Raw genomic sequence first — 22,263 nt, 5'->3', positions numbered from 1 at the left:
CACCTTCCACCTAATACCATTGTTTTGTATTACTCTAAGAAAGGTCTTCTGCCTGTTTGCGAGATAGAGTTGAAAATGTCAAAATGCTGTATCAAAGGAAGGCTAAAACTTTTATTCCTTGTCCCCCCCTGGATTGATTCTCTAAAATGTTACTGTTTATTGTCCCCCCCAACTATGAAACGGGATTTTCGCCCCTGACTGCAATACACTTAAGCCTGAATTATGGTTCTGCGTTAAATCGACGCAGAGCCTTCGCCGTAGGGTTACGGCGTAGAGTACGCGGTGACGCGCACCGTACGCCCTAGGCTCTGCGTTGGTGTAACGCGGAACCATAAATCAGCCTTTATGAGTGGGGGGCCTTTCAGCTCTCATCTCACAGAACAGAATTTGATATTTTCGATTTGAAAACGTCAAATTTATGATGACAGGTTAAACTGTCTGTATCTGGGACTTGGGGCGTCTTTTTGCTCTCCTCGTTTTTGTTTTTTTGTTTTTTGGTCCCCACTTCTATCGACTGTGTTTCACATGCTTTAACTGTTTCTATAAAACTCCAAAAGTACACGCCAGGTCTTTATAGGAAGTCCATACAATTAGGTCCGCAGTCGTTTGTGAAACTGGACACATGTCCAGAAGAAGAAAATGCACCAGAAAAGTACTTAATCGCTGCCAGTGCCTTAAAACCACGCAGTGTGCTCTTTTCATCACTTGAAGTATTAAATTTTTTTTTATTCCGCATTGGCTATTTTCTGACGTATAGCCACTCGGGTGAGGATGCAGTTTTATTTTCATACAACAGTTGAGATTTCTATTTTGTAAAAATTAAAAGGGAGAAAAATATTTTAGCAAGGTACATGTATTAGGTTTTTTGATTCTCACAATGTGGCCTTTTATGGGAGTGATTTAGTTCTTCTTTGAGGAATTTTTACTGTAAATGTAAATAAGGAATTTGTAGTGTTCACTATCCCCGCCGCCTCGCAGGGAAAGTGGTATTTATTGAATATGTCTGTATCTGTACTGTGTACACCAGTCTATCTAAATGATCAGTTGCTTGTAAAAACTGGTTTTAGTAAATAAACGCATACATGACTAAGAGTGATTTGTCTCTTTTGTGACTTTTTGAACTGCTTTGAGCATAACTGCAGTTAGGCCGTAAGGAGCAGCGCTGTAATCCGGCTGTCACTCACTGCAGAGGCAGGACTCCTGGACAGGCCAAAGAGACAAACGAAACGAGTTCCACAAACTCAGTGGTCAGTTTCTGTGGGAGGAAGCCGGAGAAAAACCACGCAGGTAGGCTACGAGGAGAACTCACATTCCGTGAAGGAACTTCCTTGATGCAAGATGAAAGTTGTAATTACCAAGCGGGTACCAGAAATAATGTAATAGAGAAATGTTTAAAAGGAGAAAGAGACGAACAACCGCTACAGAAATAAATGAACACATGGAATCAGGTACATTTGACTATCAGCTAAAATGTATTAAATCATTGAGGCTATATCTCAGACCAAAACCGATAACATTGACGGATCTGTCATTTTTGTCTGGCAAAACGTTTTGTTATCAAAACTGACTTTAAACTCACCAGGGAAAAAATAGTTCAGCAAATGTCTTTGAACAAGAATAAAGTTGCAAAAAACAACTACATTTTTCTTGGAAAGCAAGTAATGGTTTTTAAATTATTTCAAGTTTTTTGTGTCTAAGTAGGAAAGAAAAGCAGCTTTTCGTGGGAAAGGGATTTCATGCATCAATGTATCTTATCTTATGCAAATTCAAATGGATCACTTTTTTAGAAATTACACAGGAACTGGGGTCCATGTGGGTCTCAACATGTATCAATATAAAATCTTTACATCTTCTTTTCATTATTGGGGTGCAGAGTTGACTGAAGGGAAGGCTGAGGGAGAAGAGAGAAAAGCAAATATGGGGTAAAACAAGAAGATTTCAAATGTTGGAGAAGGACTGAAGATGAGCAAGCTACAGCAAAGGTTCAAGTTGTCTTTTATTGGATTATTTAGCTATTTTTGATCCAATTTTAACTGGAGGTTTGACACGTTGATCCGTATTTACACATGGAATGGAAAAGTCACACACACTCACTTTCTAACAACATAATCATTTCATTTTAAAATATATTTTCATTTGATATCAGCTTTTTTAAATGTCATAATTTTTTTGTTGTTTTTGTTATTGTGCCTTAGCTGCTTGACATTTGAAATCTTAGAACTGAGTTATTGTTTGAGCTGACATTTGGACAAATTACCTATTTTACTTGTAGACCCTGCAGTTCCTCAGAAGGGTACTCTTATTCTCATAATGACAAAATAATCATAGTTATTTACAGTATATGACATGCCAGACTTAGCCCTATTTTATTGCAATCTAATCTGAGAATTAAACAAATATGTATATATATATATATATATATATATATATATATATATATATATATATATATTTTTATTTTTTTTTTATTTTTTATTTTTTTTAATATAATGCCACTTTTAAAGTGTGTTTACTTCTGTATTCTATTGCATATAGGATGTGATTGAATTATTTAATACTTAAGGAAAATGTTCAAGTGTTTCATTTATAACAATAAACAGTGTGTTTTGAACTATTGCCTTCTTCCAGACAACTCACCTTAATTTCACGTTTTTAATAAAATGCATGGAAGCACATTTGAAGATATATTTTATTTTGCTGAAGATGTGAATCATATACAAATACACTTTGTTTTGTATGAACAAGATATGTCGAAAAAGTGTAAGTCTATTAAGTGGAGTTTTTTTTTAAAGAAAAAAGTAAAAATATAGAATGTGCTCAAAGAAGACTGGGTTTTTGCTGCACAGCTTATGTCGTAGAATTATATTTAGATGGGTCATACTATCCAACATAAAGTTGAAAAAAATGTTGTGGGATCTGGACAAAATACTACCTATTTTTTAAAGTTATTTTTATTTTTATTTATAGCATGTTTCCACTTGTAATACGCAGCTTTGACTGCAATTTACATTTTTGTTGTAGGTTTATTACTACGGTCAAGCTAAATTTTATTGAGAGGTCAAATACTGTACTTCTCTGTCTCTCTTCTCCCTCTCTCTCTCTATTTATTTCTTGCTCACAAGCACGCAGTCCGGTTGTTCTTCAAATTAGATTTTGTTTCTTTTTCATTCCACTCCCTTAGAGGTAATCATTTTTTATTTTTTTTTGCTTTACAATAAAATCCTATAAACTTGACATATATTACGTAGGATTTTGGATGTACTTATCCATTATTTACCTTTAATGGTGCGCTTTAAAAGCTTCAGACCAACAGTAAACACGCAGACCATCCGCTCTCTAGTGATAACTGCGGCAGAACAGAGCTTGCTGTAGTTACACAGCCTCGCCAGTGGAGGGCGGTAGCGCTTCTCTGCGTCTCTCGTTCTACGCTAAGCGAGCAGCTTCCGCCTCCCGTCCTGCAGACAGCTCAGCTGCATCAGCGAGGTGAGTAGCAGGGCTCCGCCGGCGCTGGGAACAATCTCTCCTTAACCGTGTGGAAACTGTCTTTTTAAGACCCTACGTGTATACCTGTATATGCAATGTTTAAAGGAACTTAGTGTGTGTAGGATATGTTGGGATGTCCCCGTTGTGTCAAAGGGACTGGTCTGACCTTGGCTAGCCCGCTAACCGAGCTAGCGCCTGCTAGTTGTGCAGAGGTCTTCTATCAAACTGAATGTCAGCGACACTTCTTTGCATTAAGTGTAGCCCTATATTTGTTTTTATGGTGAAACTTCATATTATATTTTTATGACACGAAGCAGTCATGCAGATTTCCTTAATACACAGAACAGTAACATCAGTCTCTCGCATCTCTGCGTTTTTACTTACACTATTTCCATTATACTTGCATGTGTGCATGTATATGTATATATATATATATATATATATATATAAAATATACACACACACACACGCAGTATGCGTGTATGTGTGTAGGTATGTGTATGTACTGCTTGTATTATTGCTTATACAAATACTGTATGGAATTATATTTATTAATGACATTGCACTAGTTTATAAAAGCTAAAAAAAATTTGTGAAAAGGGTAGTCATCATAAGCTTCAGTCTACACCTTTTGGTCCTTGGTTTTTAGCAAAAATTGTGTGTATATGTATATATATATATATATATATATATATATACACACACACATCAAAATTATATATTTTTTGTATAATGCTGACGAATTACACCTGTACTTTGGGTTTGTGGGAATTGAAAAGACCAATAAACTAAACTAAACTAACTAAACTACCTGTAAGGCAAATTATTTCTGATCCCGTACCAATGGACTGTTCTGCTAGAGTTTGCATTTCAGTGGATGCTGCTTTGACAATTCCTCAGAAACAATGCTGCGACCAAGCACAGCCGGCGACCCTGTCCTTTCCACACCTGGACAATGTCACAGAGCAACGCTGAAATGAGAAGAACTGAACACACGCCCTCTGAATTCTTCATATTTTAGTCTTTTTGAGGAAAATGTCAAAACAAATGTGACGATCTGCTGTAAACATCTTGGTTCCAGGCACTTAGTGACACCCTCAAAGGTCACCAGTCCATACCAAGAGGTGTCCTAAACATGAATACTCAAGTATTCATGCTTTGTCTGTTGCAGTCGTTCAAGCTACCTAGTTAATGTTACCTAAATTAGTAGGAAACTACTATAACCTGAGTTAACGTGTATCGTCCATCGTGTGCATGGCTAAAACTTCTCGCTCTGTGTACATTTAAAAATGGACTACTTGAATCAAACTCTGAGCATTTTCTCATGGTGAATCTGAAAGTTTTACTACTACATATGTTTAAGTCACAGTTTATGTGGTGGAATATTTTTACCTTTGTGTTGAAGTTCAGCTTGAGTGATTTGGATGTGTCCAGACTAAAGAAAATTCCCTCTAATTTCAGACAGTCAAGATGGCAGCCCGTCGTGTAGCCCTGAAGGCCATTGATTGGGTGGCATTTGCTGAACGGGTCCCACCCAACCAACGTGGCATGTTCAATGCGCTGAAGACTCGCACTGATGCCATATCTGCTAAGTATGACAAACACTACCACCTGTATGGTTTAGAAATAGATTGTTTGATTTGTTTCTTCGGGATGTCTTGTGGGGATTTATTTGCTAAGAAAAATGCCCTGAAAGAAGTCTAAAGCTCCTTTCAGGCATGAACTGATTCCCATGAATCTGGAGGCAGCTGAACATGTGTTTGTGCGTGGGATGCTTTTTCTGTACATTTTTGCAACAGCTGTCAGGATGGGTTGGACCCCCTGATGTATAATGATATCGCTGTCTACTTGCCTCAAGTATGAATGGCTTTTCTTACATTAAGCAACACACACATGGTACTGGTGACTTTCTGATGAACTGTTCAGGTGTAAATAACAGCCGCATTCAAACTTAAACTGTGTTGTTTTGCCAACTATGTTTAGCTGCCGCGCCAAGTTGTTTTTTTTTTTTTTTTAAAGTCTTCTGAGCCGAATTAACAGGAGAACATTTTGATCCAAAGTATTTCAGCTGAATATAAACGCTTTACTCTATTTCTTGCATATCTAATGCTGTTTAGTTCTTTCCATGTACTGGTTATTTGCACAAAGAAGCATGCTTGTTAGCCTTGTATAATAACTTTAATGGTGAATTGATTTATTATGATGAATTTTTGTAAATGTAGAAGAATGGGCTTTTTTTTGTGACATAGTTTCTCATCAGAGCTGTGATGTTGTAGACTGTCCACAGGCGAAATGAAACATAACATTATTCTTCAATTGACATGTGTACAGTTACAGTTGTGCATTTAAACTCGTGCATATGTATGGCGTCAATTCAATGGCAAATGTATTGCAAATCAAAACCTGAAATCTGAGAATCAAAACCCTGGATCTCTAACCAACAAATAAAAATCTCTAACCGATAGTGAAATCATCTTTCTGGGTTATAGATTGTCACAGTGGTAAAAAATTATGTTCTTAAAATATTTTGAACAAATGAGGACTTAATTGATACACATCACTGGATTTACTGCCCAGTCATGCAAATGGAAAATCTTATGGCTGCATCCATCATATTTACACTTATCTGTAGAAAACTAATAAAATGTAAGTAATGACTGACATCTGATTTTAACAGATCCATGAAGATGTTAATTTTACATATGTCATGTCTGAAGAAGGTTTTTTGAATGGTCTCATAAAGTGGTGGGATGGCCTTTACAATATGTTGAATGCACTGAACATGGCTTTCATGGTTTGCAGCCTTTGGAAACCATGCTAAAAGGCAAATGCACAGTTAAATGTATTTTATGGTGTGCAATTGTTAATTTATGTATTTAGTCAGGACTACACCTCACCACTTTCAGTTACTATGTTAATCTGTTTCTGTATAATTCCCATTTTCCACAGATATGGATGTGTACATAATAGTTTCTTTTTTGTACACACTTGATTCTTTTATGTTGGGTTTTGTTTTCCAACTTTACACTTTTCTTTTTCCACATGTTTTAAAAAATAATTTCCTTCCTTTACACTAGACTTGCCTCCCTGCCGGAGACTCCTGCAGCCATCGACTGGAGTTACTACAAGACTGCAGTGGCTAAAGCTGGGATGGTTGATGAGTTTGAGAAGAAGGTGAGCTTTCCTTGGGTTCAAAGGCATTTGGGCTGGTTTTTGACACCACAAAGGCACTTCTACTTGGCTGGGCGGGGGGGCTAGGCTGGATTTTTTATTTTATTTTTTTCAAAATACTGAAATTAAAATAGTGTTAATATAAATTTGTTACATTTAATATAAAAATAATCTTCATGAGAGATTCATGCAAAGGAAAATACAGTTAATATAAAAATCTTTTACTGGAGATCTTTAAATCAGACTCTTGGGGCATACATGTGGTGTTTCAGCACGTTACAATTATCTTATAATTATTCTTCAAAAGATACTCTCAGCAATAACAGCCTGCATCACTGTAGAAGGTGGTCCAGTTGAGTAAGTTTACCATTAATTATGTATGTTAGTGGGCATTAGTGATGACACTTTAATCTTCTTTCATCACACAGTTCAAGGCACTGAAGGTCCCTGAGCCTGCTGACACGCATACGAGCAGCATCAGTGCACAAGAGGCCGAGGCTGTAAGTAGCTGCTATATCTTTAGTCTATAGAATTCATAATTTAATTCTTTATTTGAGAAATATTGTCCAAGTACAATAATTAGTTTGCATTCTACATCAGAATTTTTGTAATGGTCATAATTGAAGATTTGCACTTATCATCCAAACTTAAATTGACAAACACATTTTTCACACATCTGGACTTGATTACTCTGTATTGATTTGATTCACATTTTTAAAAGAACAAAACTGTATAATTTCCCTTTTCTTTTTTAGAATAAAAATGCAGTGTCCTACGTTGAGGGATCAAAGGCCCGCATCGCTCAGTATGAAGCTGAGGTGAGGTGGTTGTTGATGATATACCTCAAGGGAATTGATTAAATACAAACAACAAAAAACCTAATTTCTCTCTTTTGTGCTCCATGTGTGTTCAGCTTGATAAATTTAGGAACATGATCCCCTTCGATCAGATGACCATTGAGGACCTCAACGATACCTTCCCTGAGACCAAGTTGGACAAGGTCAAAAACCCCTACTGGCCCCACAAGCCCATCTCAGAATTGTAATCCTACTACTGGAACCTCACGTCACAATAAAGATTATGTATTTTAAAAAAGAACTTTTTGATTTCTTCATTTTTTTTTCTTTATAAACATTTTGTGAAGACCAAATTTATTGTCATATTTTTATGAAGAAATATGACTCAAATGTATTGGTAATGGTTAAATTACAGGTGTTGTCCGCAAGGGGGCATTGTTATCACAGGCTTTGCAAGGGTAATCATTTTCTTAAATTTACAAAAATATTTTAAAATCTGTTAACGGATCCATTTTCATTTTTTGCCAATAACTGCAGAAACTGTAGGCCAGTTTGCTTCAGTTGTGACATAATTCAATGTAAAGATTACATTTTGTGATAAATCCAAACAAAGGTTTTGACTATTATATCTGCCTGATAAAGCAAACTAAAATTTATTTTGACCCAAAGTTGTTTCTATGCATACAGGACTGTCTCAGAAAATTAGAATATTGTGATAAAGTTCTTTATTTTCTGTAATGCAATTTATAAAAAAATAAATAAGAAAAATATGTCATACATTCTGGATTCATTACAAATCAACTGAAATATTGCAAGCCTTTTATTATTTTAATATTGCTGATTATGGTTTACAGTTTAAGATTAAGATTCCCAGAATATTCTAATTTTTTGAGATAGGATATTTGAGTTTTCTTAAGCTGTAAGCCATGATCAGCAATATTAAAATAATAAAAGGCTTGCAATATTTCAGTTGATTTGTAATGAATCCAGAACGTATGACATTTTTGTTTTTGTAATTGTATTACAGAAAATCACAATATTCTAATTTTCTGAGACAGTCCTGTACAGTCTGTGTTTCGGAACGGTTTTGTGAGTATATGAAAGTACTCATGACGTCTGTGGTGAAACGGGGTTAAAGGTTGAGTACAATCATAAATTAATGATTTAGTTGTCATCCAATCAGGACCCGCTTTTGTTGTTTCTTTCAATGTTCATTGGACAAAAAGATTGTACTGATGTATATGAAGGTGGGCGGGGCATCGCTCGGTCCCCCAGTATGAACGTTTCTGATTGGTTCATCCTGAAAGCGTCTCGATCGCTGATTGGTCAAAGTTATGCTGGAAGAGGCGGGGCTTCATAGAAGATTATTTCCGTTGTATTTCTACTTTAAAGTCAGTTGGATTGACGGTGCAGCTCAGGTAAATGTTTTCATTCACAATGTTATGACAAAGGTTGAGTGTTGGTTGTGTTGTCACCGGCATGTCGGGCCCTGCAGGGGAAAGAGCAGCCGTCCGTCCGAGTGTGGCAATAACGGATTCGTGACAGCTCTGTCAGACAGCTCATGTAGAGGTCACAAATTGGGAATATAATTCTGTGAAACGATTTTCAAGGTAGTATGTATGCCGGTTTGTCGTTTTGAGCCCACGTTAGTGGCGATAGACCGCTATGATCATCATTAGCGGCTAGCTGGTGATGACTGACAACGTTGGCCTTTAAGGCTGATTTATGGTTCTGCGTTAAATCGACGCAGAGAATACGCCGTAGGGTACGATGCGCGTCGCCGCGATCCTACGCCGTACCCTACGGCGTAGGATCTGCGTCGATTTAACGCAGCACCATAGTTCAGGCTTCAGTGATAACATTAGCTGCAGCAGCACCGCGTGGTCCTCCAAATATCAACCATTTCATGTTAGAATTAGACACTGTAAACACTGTATAAGTATTGTCAAGAATGTTAAATGCCTCCACGTTTTGAAATACAGGCTGGAATGTAAACAGCGAGGGCCTGGCCGTAATCCTGCTGTACATGTTTACCAGGCTGCTAATATCCTGCACTGGTGCCTATAGCTGTTTGAATGGATAGTTTTTTTATATAATATAGCACAATTCAACACAAGGTGATTCAAGGTGCTTTACATTGACATTAAAAGCAGCAAGACATTAATTAGACAGTAAATACAATTATGAGAAAAGGAGGTAAAATAACAAATAAAATGATAAGAAAAGAAGTAAAATAATAAAAAGGACAAGCTGTTTAAAATAAAAATAAGAGCAGTAGTACAGCAGGTAAGTATTTGATTTAGGAGTATGCTTCAGTAAACAGTAGTGTTTTTATCCTGATGTAAAGGAGCTGACACTTGGAGCAGACCTCAGGTCTACAGGAAGTTTGTTCCACCGGTGACTTACTTATTTACTTACGCCTTACACCCCTGCTGGGGTATAGGCCGTCGTCAAGGGACCTCCAGAGTACACGGTCACTGGCGTTCCTTTCTATCTGCGACCAGGTGCATCCCAGTCTCTTGGTGTCTGCCTGGAGATCCCGCCGCCAGGTGTTTTTAGGCCGGCCTCGACTTTTCTTCCCCTGAGGGTTCCAGGTCAGAGCCTGTCTGGTGGTGTTAGACTCTGGTTTGCGTAGCGTGTGCCCGATCCATCTCCATCTTCTTCGTCCAATTTCGTCTGCTGCTGGGAGTTGTTGTGTCTTCATCCAGAGGTCGTTGTTACTGATCTTGTCCGGCCAGTAGATTTTCAAGATTCTTCTTCCACCGGTGAGGAGCAGAATAACTGAACGCTGCCTCACCTTGCTTGGTTCTGGTTCTTGGGACAAACAACAAACCAGATCAGATGAACCTCAGGGGTCTGGGAGCTTCATAGGAACTAACAGATCAACCATGTATTTCGGTCCAAGACCATTCAGTGCTTTGTAGACCAGCAGTAAGATTTTAAACTCTATCCTTTGACTCACTGGAAGCCGGTGTAGCGATTTCATGACCGGTGTAATGTGGACCAGTTTCCTGGTGTTTGAAAGGACTCTGGAAGGCGTGAAATGACTTCATTTGAAGGATCACCCTCCTTGTTTCTGTTCACCGAAACATTTCCTCATGAACGTGGTCTATTTACAACACAGCCAAACACGTCTGAGGAGGCCAGTGGTGTGAGAGCAAATTATGCAAAAACTATTTTGCCTGAAGGGAAACATGAACTCTGGTCTTCAGAGTCTACGTGTTTGTGAGATTTTAACTTTACTTTTTGCATTTAGTCTTTAGACACGTGTCTATAAAAGTGTTGTGTAAAAGGAAACTTACAAATCTGACTCAAAAGACGCAGACCAAGCGTAAATCTGCGTAAATTTGTGAAATGAAGTGCAATGTATGAAATCAAATACTTTCTGTAACTACAGATTGCATAGTCACACCGCTCTGGGATGTTTTTTTCTTCCCTTAACGCACATCTTTTTGTCAAGCACATTTTAAGGCCACAGAAATCCACACGTATGATATACGTAATGGATCTCGTTCCATAGACATGATTGTGTTCTTTGAAAACACAAATGGTTGCGTTAGTTGTGGTTTATGTCTGACCCTGGACAGTATAGTCAACACTGCCTTCATTGTTCAAAGAGAACAATGGGAGTAGGCCTGCACAGAGGGAGGCACAGATAGGACACAAGAGGTTGGATACTGTGTCATCCCCATGAGGCTGCAAGCCTGTGCTTCTCTTAAAGTTATTACCACATCGAAGGCTGTGTAGAAAGAAAGACACAATCTGAAGCAAAGTTCCTTGTGTAGCAACAAGTTGGGAGTAGTTTTCATACAGACGCTGCTATACCAGAGAGAGAAATATTTGACTTTACCTAAGACAACACTGCCATATTTTGTTCCTTTCATTTACATTTCTTTGTCATTCACATAGATCATTTTGAGTCCAAACATATTAGTAAGACATTTAGTAGCTTTACATATTTGTATTTATTTTACTGCTGTGTTGAACGTGGAAGGCCTCCTATTACATATTTATAGAAGAACTAATTGATGGGGGAAAAGAATAATTGTATAGAAGTGAACACAGAATCAGTGGACCTATTATGCCATGTTATGCCCTGAAAAAAAAACCTAGTATTTCTCAGTAGCAGCTTAATCTATGGTTTGTTTGAGGCACACCACGATACTCGATGTAACATGACACTGCATCCTCAGCTTTTCACAAATTGAATTTCATCAATACAGTAGTCGAGCCTAGCCTCGGTTTGATATAGGGGGAGGGAGGGTCTGATGTATCTGAGCAGGAAATGAAACAGACCAGAGCTGCCTAAAAGCACAGATAAAATGTTAGTCTCAGAAAAGAGGGGCTTCCGTTGTGTGCAATTACCAGAATTTTGGATTTAATGAGGTAGATGTACAGCAGAAAGGGGCACTGTGCAGATCGTGCTCCAATCTAGTTGCCACGACAAGACATGAACCATTACCAACACTGAAAGAACCAGGCTGCTGCATAGGGCTGTGCGATTAATCGATTTTAAATCTAAATCGGATTTATTAATCAAGACGATGTTAAAAAAAGGGAAAATCGGAAAATCGATTTTCCTTATTTGCAGCTGGCTGCATTACAGACAGAGCTCGTCTAGTCATCTTTGTTTGGTCAAGAAAATTGTAAATGTTGTCACTTTACTAAACTCAAGGATGATTTACAGTATCTTTCAATTGCACTTCATTCCCAATAGGGAAATTTTTAGCTATTTTTCATTAAAAATAAAGATAAAATATTTGAAACAATTTATTCCATTGTCTTTTGTAGTTTTACCAAAAAAATCGAAATCAAAAATCGGGTTTTCAGATAAAAAAATCTGGATTTTATTTTTGTCCAAAATCGCCCAGCCCTACTGCTGCATAACAGATACATAAAGTCATGCAAAACTGCTGAAGATGTTTGTGCCAAGTCAACAAAAAGATCACAATTTCTGAATTTGTGTAATATGAAAATTGCACAAGGAGATGCACTTTATTATCCACTTCTTGTCTGAAAACATGCACAGTGACTAAAAAAGGGTTGGGAAATCTTAGGAGACCTCTAGATATAACATATGCCACTCTGCCGAATATGTATAGTCAAGTTATCCTTCCAAAATTGCACAGAATATAAGAAAAAAAGTTGATTTTGATGCCACACCAAGCGATTTGTGGCCAGTTGGATGACTAAACCATACTGGTGTCATAGCCCACACTTCACAGATGATGGCTGTTGAACTGTTGCTGCCTTAAAATGCCATACCTTCCTGCCGTCTGTGCAGGTCAGTATGGCAGTGCTCCATTACATACTCCAGTACATACTAGAAGTCTAATTCCGAGTGAATGTTGACTTTGAGCTTGGTAACTGCAAATAAGTCAGTCACAGTTCTCATCAGAGAAAGTGGAATTAGATATATTTTCCCAAATAGCTCAGCCCAGTTTGTAATCAATTAGTTTGGATCTGTAGAAAATAACTTATTAAAGGTGAGTGGGATATAAGAAAATTATTGATGTTAACAGTTACAGTTTTTTTTTCAAGGATAAATAAGGTCTCCAAAGATTCTCAATTGAAATCGCTTGTTTTATTGACGTGTTTCAGATAATTGTGACTGAATATCTCGGTGTGACGTCTTCAAACTAGATGAAGATATCACCCCGTATCTCTGTTTGTAAAATGTGGTTGGATTTTTTAAAACACAAGGCAACTAGAATTATCAACAAACTAAAGTGTAAAAATAATTGTTAGATTCAACGGAGAGGTTATGTATTTTCTTTTCAAGAGAGCCTGTTGTATTTTTCGGTGGCATACAAAAGCCAAGGCTCTGCGCTAATAGCGTCTCCCTCTGCCTGCACAAAGTAACACTCAGAATTGTTTTTGATATTAAAATCTGTGCTGAGGTCAGAGTGGTTGTGTTCTGGTTTTAAGATTTGCATCTGCAGCTGAGCAGCAGCCACAAGGTCTCTCCAAGTCCTGACTTGTGACTGAGCGTTTGATGGGTGCAGGTGCAGTACAAGAGAGAGTATTGGTTTACGACTTTTAGTAGAGAAAACTTTTTCTCAACAATGATTTATTTATTTGGTCCATACAAACTTTAACACTACTTTTACTGAGATGAGTGAATCTCCTTAGACAGCATTTAGATATTGAACCACGATAGTGTCATAACAGTAGTGTCCGACTATTGTTTCCACCTTTGCCGCTTTCTGTGGAGGATAAATATGTCATTTGTTTCCAGTGGTCGTTGATGGACCATCCCTATGAAGACACAGTGTTACAATGGGACAGAATACCTCGGAACAAGAGGTCCAAGAAGACACATTACCGGTAGGTTTACTGTACAACACAGCATATACACTTGCTTTAAGCTGATGGTAACACTTGGCAAATATTTTGTGTACATGTACAATTTTAAATTGAATGAAATCCTTATTTTGGAAAAAAAAATGAAAAGGAAAAAGAACAAAGAATTCACCTATTTGCTAAGCTTTACTTTATTTTAATACAACCAAATTCCTAATGAAGCCCATCTTATTTATGTTCTGGTTTTATTATTAGGTAGCTCAATGAGTCGAAATAATGACTGAAATGACCCTCACGAAGCCCATGTGTTAAGCAACTATCACATATCTTACAAATTCATTTAATCTGAGAAACAAAAGTTAAGATCTGTTAAAGTGGTTTGTTTTCATCACAGCTTAAAAAGGATGAAACTTGCTGTACACACCTAAAACATAAAAGTATGCATACACTATACACATTCATACTAGGGCTGGGCGATATGGACCAAAAGTCATATCTCGATATTTTCTAGCTGAATGGCGATACTCGATATATATCGATATTTTTTATGTGACATAATTGGAGTTTCCCCCAAAGCATTATAGCATAGCATCTCTGTTAGCTTCATTTTCTTCTGAGGCAAACCCTTAAAAAAACAGTCAGTTTTAATACAAAGCCTTGTGCCAAAGGGGTCTGCCAGAGGTCTGCACAATATCAAAATGTATAAAACAAATGAAATAAAAATAAACTGCCTGCATATATAGAATAAAAATGCTTCTTGAATAAAATAAAACAAATATCCCTTTCTTGCATAACAATTAAATTAAAATACACTGTGCAATTAATACAATGTAGACAGTAACAGGCAGACTTTTCCACTGAGGTTGACAGTTGTGCAAATAACAAAACAATTGTGCAAATCTAAAATAAAACATCCAAGTCAATTTGTCACCAAATAAGCTATATCAAAATCATAAAAAAAAATAATAAAAAATAAATAAATAAAATTAAATCGATATAAACGATATTGTCTCGTACTATATCGCTTTTGAAACTATATCGATATATATTAAAATCTCGATATATCGCCCAGCCCTAATTCATACCAAATACATCCAAACGGAAATAAACTCATTATTGTTGGGCACTGTGTACATACAATATTGCATTAATGTCTCAAGATTATTGCTCCCACTGAGCACGAGTAAGGCTCCAATAAAAATCTGAAATATTGCACAACTGATCCAGGCTATCACCCGAGAGCTCAAGCAGTGTGGTTTCAAGTTTAGTAGTTGATAGTGTATCTTGTGATGATGCAAGTCGTAGAAGTAGTAAGGATAGAGTGCATGTTACAGTCCAGTTCTCTCACTACTCTCCGATTTAAAAAAAAACAAAACAAAAATGTATTTAGCCTTGTGGTTGTGGGCGGTTAAAGGCCCTGTAGCATCTGCGAGATGGCAAAGGCAAGAAGCGCTAATGAGAGGGGTGAGTTTCACCTCCCAGAATGCTGCTGGCTTTGTTGGGACAGCATGTTCTGAAGCGTACGCAGTGGGAGTTCATAAATCTTCTGGGATCTATTTATGACTCCCTGGAGGCTTTTCATCTTCACTTCTGTATAGTTTACATATCGTGTTCTTGACTGCCCATAGGAAATGAAGCTTATTTTGACCCCCCAGACTCTCTCCACATGCTCTCATTTGATTGACAGTGGGGAGAGGGCCTACTTATGTCTCCTTAAGTCCCTGATTAGCTCATAGTTCATCTTCTAGTTTATTGCTGTCTCTTTAGGCAGTAAAAATATATGTCTTGAAACTTAGCTTAGCAATTACTATGTTGATTGTTGGAGCCACATGTCACACATCTTACTGTGCTGCTTAGTTTATTTGCCCTGAACCAGCTAACTGAATCAAGATTGACAGCAATCACTGTCCTCTCAGTTGGATGTAAACACTAATATTTGACTTCTCTATTTTCTTAAGTTTGTTCCCGAATAATTTTTTGGAGCCATTGTTTTACAACAGTAGCACTTGTGTGTGTCCTCTCTACACTCACAATTCACAATGAACCCTTCTGTTCCTACTTACATTTTTCCACTTGAGTTATGTCGCACTCGTCATCAATATCACCTTTGTCCAGCTTTAGCACTTTGCTGCCAAATAACCTTTAGCTCGTCAACCACGAGTCAATAATCGCAGATAACATGACAAGTGTTGCCACTGGCAGTCAGCCAGAACTCTAAAAACATATTGCTCTTCACTCTTATATTACTGTACCTGATGGTTTGCTGGCCAAACACACACTTAAATTCAAACTAAGTAAACGCTCCTGTTTATCTTGGCCATGTGATCTCTGCACTGCTCCCACGGACAGTCTCGTTTGATGAGTGCCTGCTTTTATTTGTACGAACTTTAGTGATTAAGATTTTTTTTCTTTTTGGAAGTCCTGAGTCTTAAAGTAAACAGGTGGCCGGTTAGCCATGCATGATGATGTATTTTAAACAGTATTACACATGGAATAAAAGGAACATCAGATGAAATGCTCCGACTATTTCTTCATCCTCACATTTGCAATAACATGCCCGTCGTCCTTCCTCCAGGGAAAATCCCTCATTTCCACATTCCACCTCAATTACACTCTTCAGCAGCGTTGAAGCCTCCGGCTCCATGTTTTGTACGCCTGCATTTCAGTGTGAAAAAGTCATTAGACTGGGTGTAGAAGTTGAGGCGTGTTCACTTTCACAATAAAAATGTGACTTTGCATTTCTCTCGCCACATCAGGACAGATTTGATAACTTCAAGACATTTGTGGAGGAGGAACTACAGACAAGCATGGTGAGTCCGCAGTCAGTTCTGATATATTGTCATACCTCTGTTTTAAGACTGCAAAAAACTCTGGTCACCCAGTCTGTTCCCGTTCCTTTCTTCTCTGCTCAGATGGTGGGGATGGTGATTGGTGCAGGTATCACCATAATCCTCATTGCCATCCTCATTTTCTTCGTCTTGCGGAGGATCAAGCTTCGAAGTCAGTAATTATTACTGAAATCCATGACTCACTTCTTTCACTATGTTGTGTGGATTTCTGTGGTATTTTTGACATTTATCATATTTTACAGATCTAGAGGCTCAGGAAGCACCCAAATACCGCTTCCGCAAGAGGGATAAGGTCATGTTCTATGGGCGAAAGATCATGCGTAAAGTGAGTGACTGGCTAATAATGATGATATTTAAAGAGCCAGTATCCAAGTACCGTATTGGCCCGAATATAAGACGGGGTTTTTTGCATTGAAATAAGACTGAAAAAGTGGGGGTCGCCTTACATTCGGGGTCTAGACGTTATACCTATTCACAACGCTAGATGGCGCCAGATATCTTTAAAGCGAATGCCGAACTTAACTCCCCAGGCCAAAGCGAACCCCTGTCACGAAGAAGAAAAATAAAAATAGCAGTAGCATGAAGAAGAAAAATAAAAAATAGCGGTAAGAAAGAAAAGAGAAGAAAATAACAGAAGAGATAACAGAAAAAGGAGAAACGTAGCAACAATCTGGAGAAAAGTGGGTCGACGAAGTTATGATGCAAACTTCAAGATCATGATTTGAATGAGGCAAAATAACATGCTTTTTCTCTCAAATATATTGTTATAATCATTAGTTTCAGATTTACTGTAATTATTTTCTGTATAAAAATTTTATTTGGCGTTTAAAAAAAAGTCTTTTTTCAAATTTGAGTCTTGAAAAAGAGGGTGTCGTCTTATAATCAGGGTCGTCTTATATTCGGGTCAATACGGTAGTAGCTGGCTCTCACTCACATCATTGCATAATGCAGAATTAGTAGACTGGTAACAATGTGTCATTCCTGTTTTCCCAATAGGTCTCCCAGTCTACCTCTTCCCTGGTGGGTACATCCTCCTCCTCTCGGCCCCGACTAAAGAAGAAGCAGAAGATGCTCAACATTGCCAAAAAGTAAAGCTCACGGAAGCTCACTTCCAATCAACCCCTAAGATTTCCTCACTGTACTCTTATCGTCTTCATTTCACCTCTCTCCATAACATCGTCGTACGTTTTCACTTCTGTAGAATCCTGCGTTTCAAGAAGGAGGTACCCACCCTTCAAGCCAAGGAGCCCCCTCCCTCAGTGCTGGAGGCAGACCTCACCGAATTTGATGTGGCCAACTCCCACCTCCCGTCCGAGGTGCTTTACATGCTCAAAAATGTCCGGTAGGTCTGTTAACAGCCTGATTTTGTTTTGTTGGAAGCTTTTCGTATTACTAAACACAGACAAAACATACACTATTGTGAAAAAAACACTTGACAAATCCGTCTACTGAACTTTTTGAAATGTTGTCCTTCACTGCAGTGTGCTGGGTCACTTTGAGAAGCCCCTTTTCCTGGAACTGTGCAAGCACATGGTCTTTCTGCAGTTTCAGCAAGGGGAATACGTTTTCAGACCAGGCCAACCAGACAGCAGCATCTACGTGGTTCAGGATGGAAAACTAGAACTGTGCCTTACTGGAACGGTACACAGCCCTCCTTCCTTCCTGTTCATCCTGTTTTCACGTGAAATTTGTGGATTAAATTGTTGGGTGTGACTGCTTATTTTATGACCTTCTGCTCACTCTTGTGAAAGTGTCATGCAACTCATACAAGCACACACACAAGCCTACTGAGATGCTTTAATTTCATGGGTGTCTTTTAACATTTCCCTCAAATAATCCTTATGCTCCACCTATAATCTAGTTTTGTTGAGGAACTTATTTAGAAAAATCTTGGCACACCAGTTGCTTAATATGTGCACCTCGTCTTCCAGGATGGCAAAGAAAATGTGGTGAAGGAGGTCTACGCGGGAGACAGTGTCCATAGCCTCCTCAGCATTTTGGATGTCATCACAGTAGGTCACACTCACAAAGCTGTGCATATTAAGGTGCCGTGCCACACATGCCCTACGCACACAGGCTTTCTCAATACTCTATAAACTGCTGCAATTGATGCAAACTTTTCTGTGACGGTATTAAAGTCCACCCACCCACCCATCCTGGTTTTTGTTTTTTTTATTTTCCTTACCCCTCACATCATTCAAGTTCACCTCCTGACTTTCCAAACCTTTCCTTCTGGCATGACTCACACTTGGTTGGTGTTTGGTTTCAATTGAGCCCTTCATGGTTTCAAAGTGTGCAGTTTTAAAATGTTTGCAAGCAATGAAGGGTTAGGGCTATATAAAATACAGTTAATTACAGAAAATGTCAAGTATTCTGTGGGATCTTTGTGTACAGGGCCACCAGAAGCCTTACAGAACAGTGTCCGCACGGGCTGCAGAGGTTTCCACTGTTCTCCGTTTACCTGTCGAGGCCTTCCTGTCTATATTTGAGACATACCCTGAGAGTTTAGTGCGAGTAGTTCAGGTAAATTGTGTGTTGTTTTTTTTTTTTCTCATTGTGTGAGTTAAAATATTACAGTTTCAAATCCAGCACTGTATACTATTTTTAAACGTGTGATCACAGACATGATTTCATTTTTCTTAAAACTGTCCATCTCTCTTAATATGATGCACCATTTCCTGTCTTATTTCTTCAGATTATCATGGTTCGTCTCCAAAGAGTAACAGTCCTCGCTCTGCACAACTATCTGGGGCTGACCAATGAGCTCTTCAGTAACGTGAGTTTATCACACGCATGCAGACACTCAGACACGTCAGGCACGCTGTGCTCACACTCATACTACATGTTGATTCATGAGCTTTTGACAAACAGTAGGGATTTTGCATCATCAGCTTCATAAACCAGATGATAAACTCAAGGACTGTCATTAGAATCACAAAGCTAAGCAAAAATATTTTGATTATTTTTCACTTTCAGAGCAGTAGCATTTGTTTTGTTATGTATTGTATATAGTGAAGTCTAAGTCTTCTATGCTAGTTCTTTCCTTCTGAACCTGCCACTCCTTCTGTAACTCACTGAGCTGGGTTTTGCTGACCCTATTGTCCTGCAGTCGGTTAAGACGTGTAGTTTCCTGGTGGGACGGAGCGGGCCAGGCCCGTCTGTGTGTGGATCTGTGTGCAAACTTCAACAAACACCACAGGCTTGAGAACAATTAAAAGAAACTGTTGGTTTATCAGTAAGCTAAGATTTGTCGTTGAAGTTACGGGAACTTTGAGGAGGCTCCAGGGAAGTAAAGTTACTATATTTTCATTCACAAGCCAGCATAACTTACTAAGACACTTCACTGCTGTGTGGGAGGTCCGTTTGTAAACGCTGAGAGGTATTTATGGAGTCAGTCTTGGGAAGAACGACACGCACGTGACTAGACGTGCTACCAAAACAAAGAGAGCAGGAGCACAGATTAAAACACAAGCAATGAAAGGAGGTCTTCTTTGCCTAAGGACACAATTACTCCAGTAAATCTTTACATGATATGTAATAGGTTAATATATTATGATATTAATTGATCACTGCCTTGTTGATGTTAAAACTGTTAAAAAAACGTAAATATTATATTTTTTAAAGACTAACTGAGTGCCTCTGTGAAATAATTTATCAGACACATTGCTGAGCCATGCTATTCACTTTAGATTCTGCAAGGAGATCAGAAATATATAGTGTATTTAAAAAGTAAAGAGTGAAGCGGTATAATGTGTGTTTGATGTGCTCAGTTTTCTGTGTTGTGGTTCTTACTAGTCTGGTCTAAAAGAGCTTAATTTGTCCACCAGTCTATATGAAATCGTCTCACTGTTAAAATGTGCCCTCTATAAAAGGTGAAGGCTTCAATAAACGTCTTTAACGCCTGTATGGTCATGACCTCTCCAGTATTTGCTGTTTGTTTGAAATACTAATCTATTTAAAGGTATTGGAGGTATAGGAGGAGCGGGGCAATGATTGACAGGAAAGGGGGAAAAGGAAGCGTTTTTCACAGGCAAAAAACACCGTCATAAAAAAAGCCAGGCATGGAGTACTGGAGTGAAGTTTTTCTTGTTACACCCTTTTAGACACATTTGAGGGATATTGGCCAAGACTTTTAATAGTGTTAAAAGCATGTTAAAAATTATGTCACAATACCTTTAACATACTTGTTCATCTGTTGATGTGTATGGAGGTTTCTTAGGGTTTTGGCTCTTCATTGTGTGGAGTCATGTGGAAGAATATCTTTCTCTTAAAATAGTAAAATGGTCTTCAGTTCTGATTTTAAATGACATTTTTGTCACACAATCCCAATCACCTTTTCATTCTGCAAAGAGCTATTTTACAGGAAGTTAAAGTAAAATGCTTTCTTAAGCAGTTTTTTTCCCGTGCATATCAAATAAGTATGGATAGGTCTGCAATTTTTCAAGAAAAAGGGAACCAATTTCAGCGTTAATTGTAGAGAACTACTTCATCAAGTCGTTGTTAATGTTGTCTCATATCTCACACGCACCAACTTTGGCCTGTTTTATAGGAAATGCATCCTTCACGTCTGCCGCCACAGACTCCCCACGCTACACGCACCAGTCCTGTTCGCCATGGCAAACGGTTTGGCAGCCTGACAGTGCCGGAGGAGCATCGGGAAGCTGCCATGAAGGGTGAAGCTCAAGGTGGGTTATAGGTACACAGCAGAAGGCAATTTTAGCAGAAGGCAATTTACAGAACCCGCATCTCTCCCACTTGAATGTCCTCGGGGACAGGGAGGAGAATCCTAGTTGCAGCATTTTCACACCAGTGACCAGGGACTAAGCCAAGTACTGGGATCATTTTAATCTCAACACGGCCCAGGTTGAGAGGAAGAACAGGAGGAGAGCAGATAGAGCAGCGAGATGCATCGTTCTAGTGGGTTTGCAGAGCTCACTTAACTTTGCAGCTCTTGATGCACGGGGTAGAATATACATAGATCTGAGTGTGAATGTACAAATGGTTACAAATGTTCCTGTGACTTTACTTAACAGAGTTTAAGAATTTGGCATAAATTTAACAGAATTACTAATAATTCTTAAAAGGAATACCCGTCAAACAGGGACACTTTTGAGACTGAAACGACTCCCTCAGAATTCTGTTTCACACCCTATTCCAGAGCTGACATGGATGGGGCCCAGTAAAGAATCCTGGTTTTAGGAAAATGCTCTTTCGGTTGAGATGTGGCTCTTGCTTGAGTGTGCCTGAAGTGCAGTTCCTCCTGTCCACTAGAGCAGAACAGCGCTCCCAGTCTACTGTGTGTCCTGCAGACTTATTATAAATGCTGATAATGCTCATCAATATATCTTATTTATTCACAGGAGGACAAGGAAAAGATGGAACAGTGCCAACCCTTAGTAGGACCATCTCCATGCCTGTGGACATTTCTGGTGAGGCACCACTCTGGGTCAGATTGATGACATAACCGTTTTCTAGTTTTACAAATAACAGCGTTTGTTGTTAATGTGCAACACACAATTTGCACTTCAGAAAAAGAAACAGTGAGATGCTTGTGGATACCGTTGGATAAAAATTAATTGAAATATGTGTCTGACACCAGAACAAGTTTACGTCCACTGACAATGCCTGATGCGCCACACATCTGCAGCATACATCTATTC

General features: G+C 38.5%; 2 protein-coding genes across 6 annotated transcripts in view; both read left to right on the top strand.

The window, feature by feature from the left end:
- Positions 1–3,382: 3,382 nt before the first annotated feature.
- Positions 3,383–7,748, top strand: LOC133444197 (ATP synthase subunit d, mitochondrial-like). The gene is made up of 6 exons (XM_061721786.1): positions 3,383–3,483; positions 4,945–5,075; positions 6,561–6,657; positions 7,083–7,154; positions 7,410–7,472; positions 7,568–7,748. The coding sequence occupies exons 2-6, from the start codon at positions 4,954–4,956 to the stop codon at positions 7,697–7,699; spliced, it is 486 nt and encodes a 161-aa protein (XP_061577770.1). The 5' UTR covers positions 3,383–3,483; positions 4,945–4,953; the 3' UTR covers positions 7,700–7,748.
- Positions 7,749–8,795: 1,047 nt separating this feature from the next.
- Positions 8,796–22,263, top strand: part of pnpla6 (patatin-like phospholipase domain containing 6) — a 38,243-nt gene continuing 24,775 nt past the window's right edge. For 3 of the 5 annotated variants that reach the window (XM_061721754.1, XM_061721765.1, XM_061721738.1), the window contains exons 1-13: positions 8,796–8,869; positions 13,690–13,778; positions 16,511–16,564; positions 16,637–16,754; positions 16,846–16,928; positions 17,600–17,691; positions 17,805–17,945; positions 18,085–18,244; positions 18,535–18,615; positions 18,998–19,126; positions 19,299–19,379; positions 21,153–21,289; positions 21,962–22,032. In XM_061721754.1, coding sequence (XP_061577738.1) covers positions 13,731–13,778; positions 16,511–16,564; positions 16,637–16,754; positions 16,846–16,928; positions 17,600–17,691; positions 17,805–17,945; positions 18,085–18,244; positions 18,535–18,615; positions 18,998–19,126; positions 19,299–19,379; positions 21,153–21,289; positions 21,962–22,032 — 1,195 coding nt within the window. In that variant the 5' untranslated portion in view covers positions 8,796–8,869; positions 13,690–13,730. The remainder of the gene's footprint in view (positions 8,870–13,689; positions 13,779–16,510; positions 16,565–16,636; positions 16,755–16,845; positions 16,929–17,599; positions 17,692–17,804; positions 17,946–18,084; positions 18,245–18,534; positions 18,616–18,997; positions 19,127–19,298; positions 19,380–21,152; positions 21,290–21,961; positions 22,033–22,263) is intronic. The other 2 variants (XM_061721773.1, XM_061721746.1) reach the window with 1 other exon arrangement.

Source organism: Cololabis saira, chromosome 1, assembly GCF_033807715.1.
Source record: "Cololabis saira isolate AMF1-May2022 chromosome 1, fColSai1.1, whole genome shotgun sequence".
NCBI lineage: Eukaryota > Metazoa > Chordata > Actinopteri > Beloniformes > Belonidae > Cololabis > Cololabis saira.
Note: the sequence above shows the minus strand (reverse complement) of the source record. Positions and strands in the feature narration are given on the sequence as shown.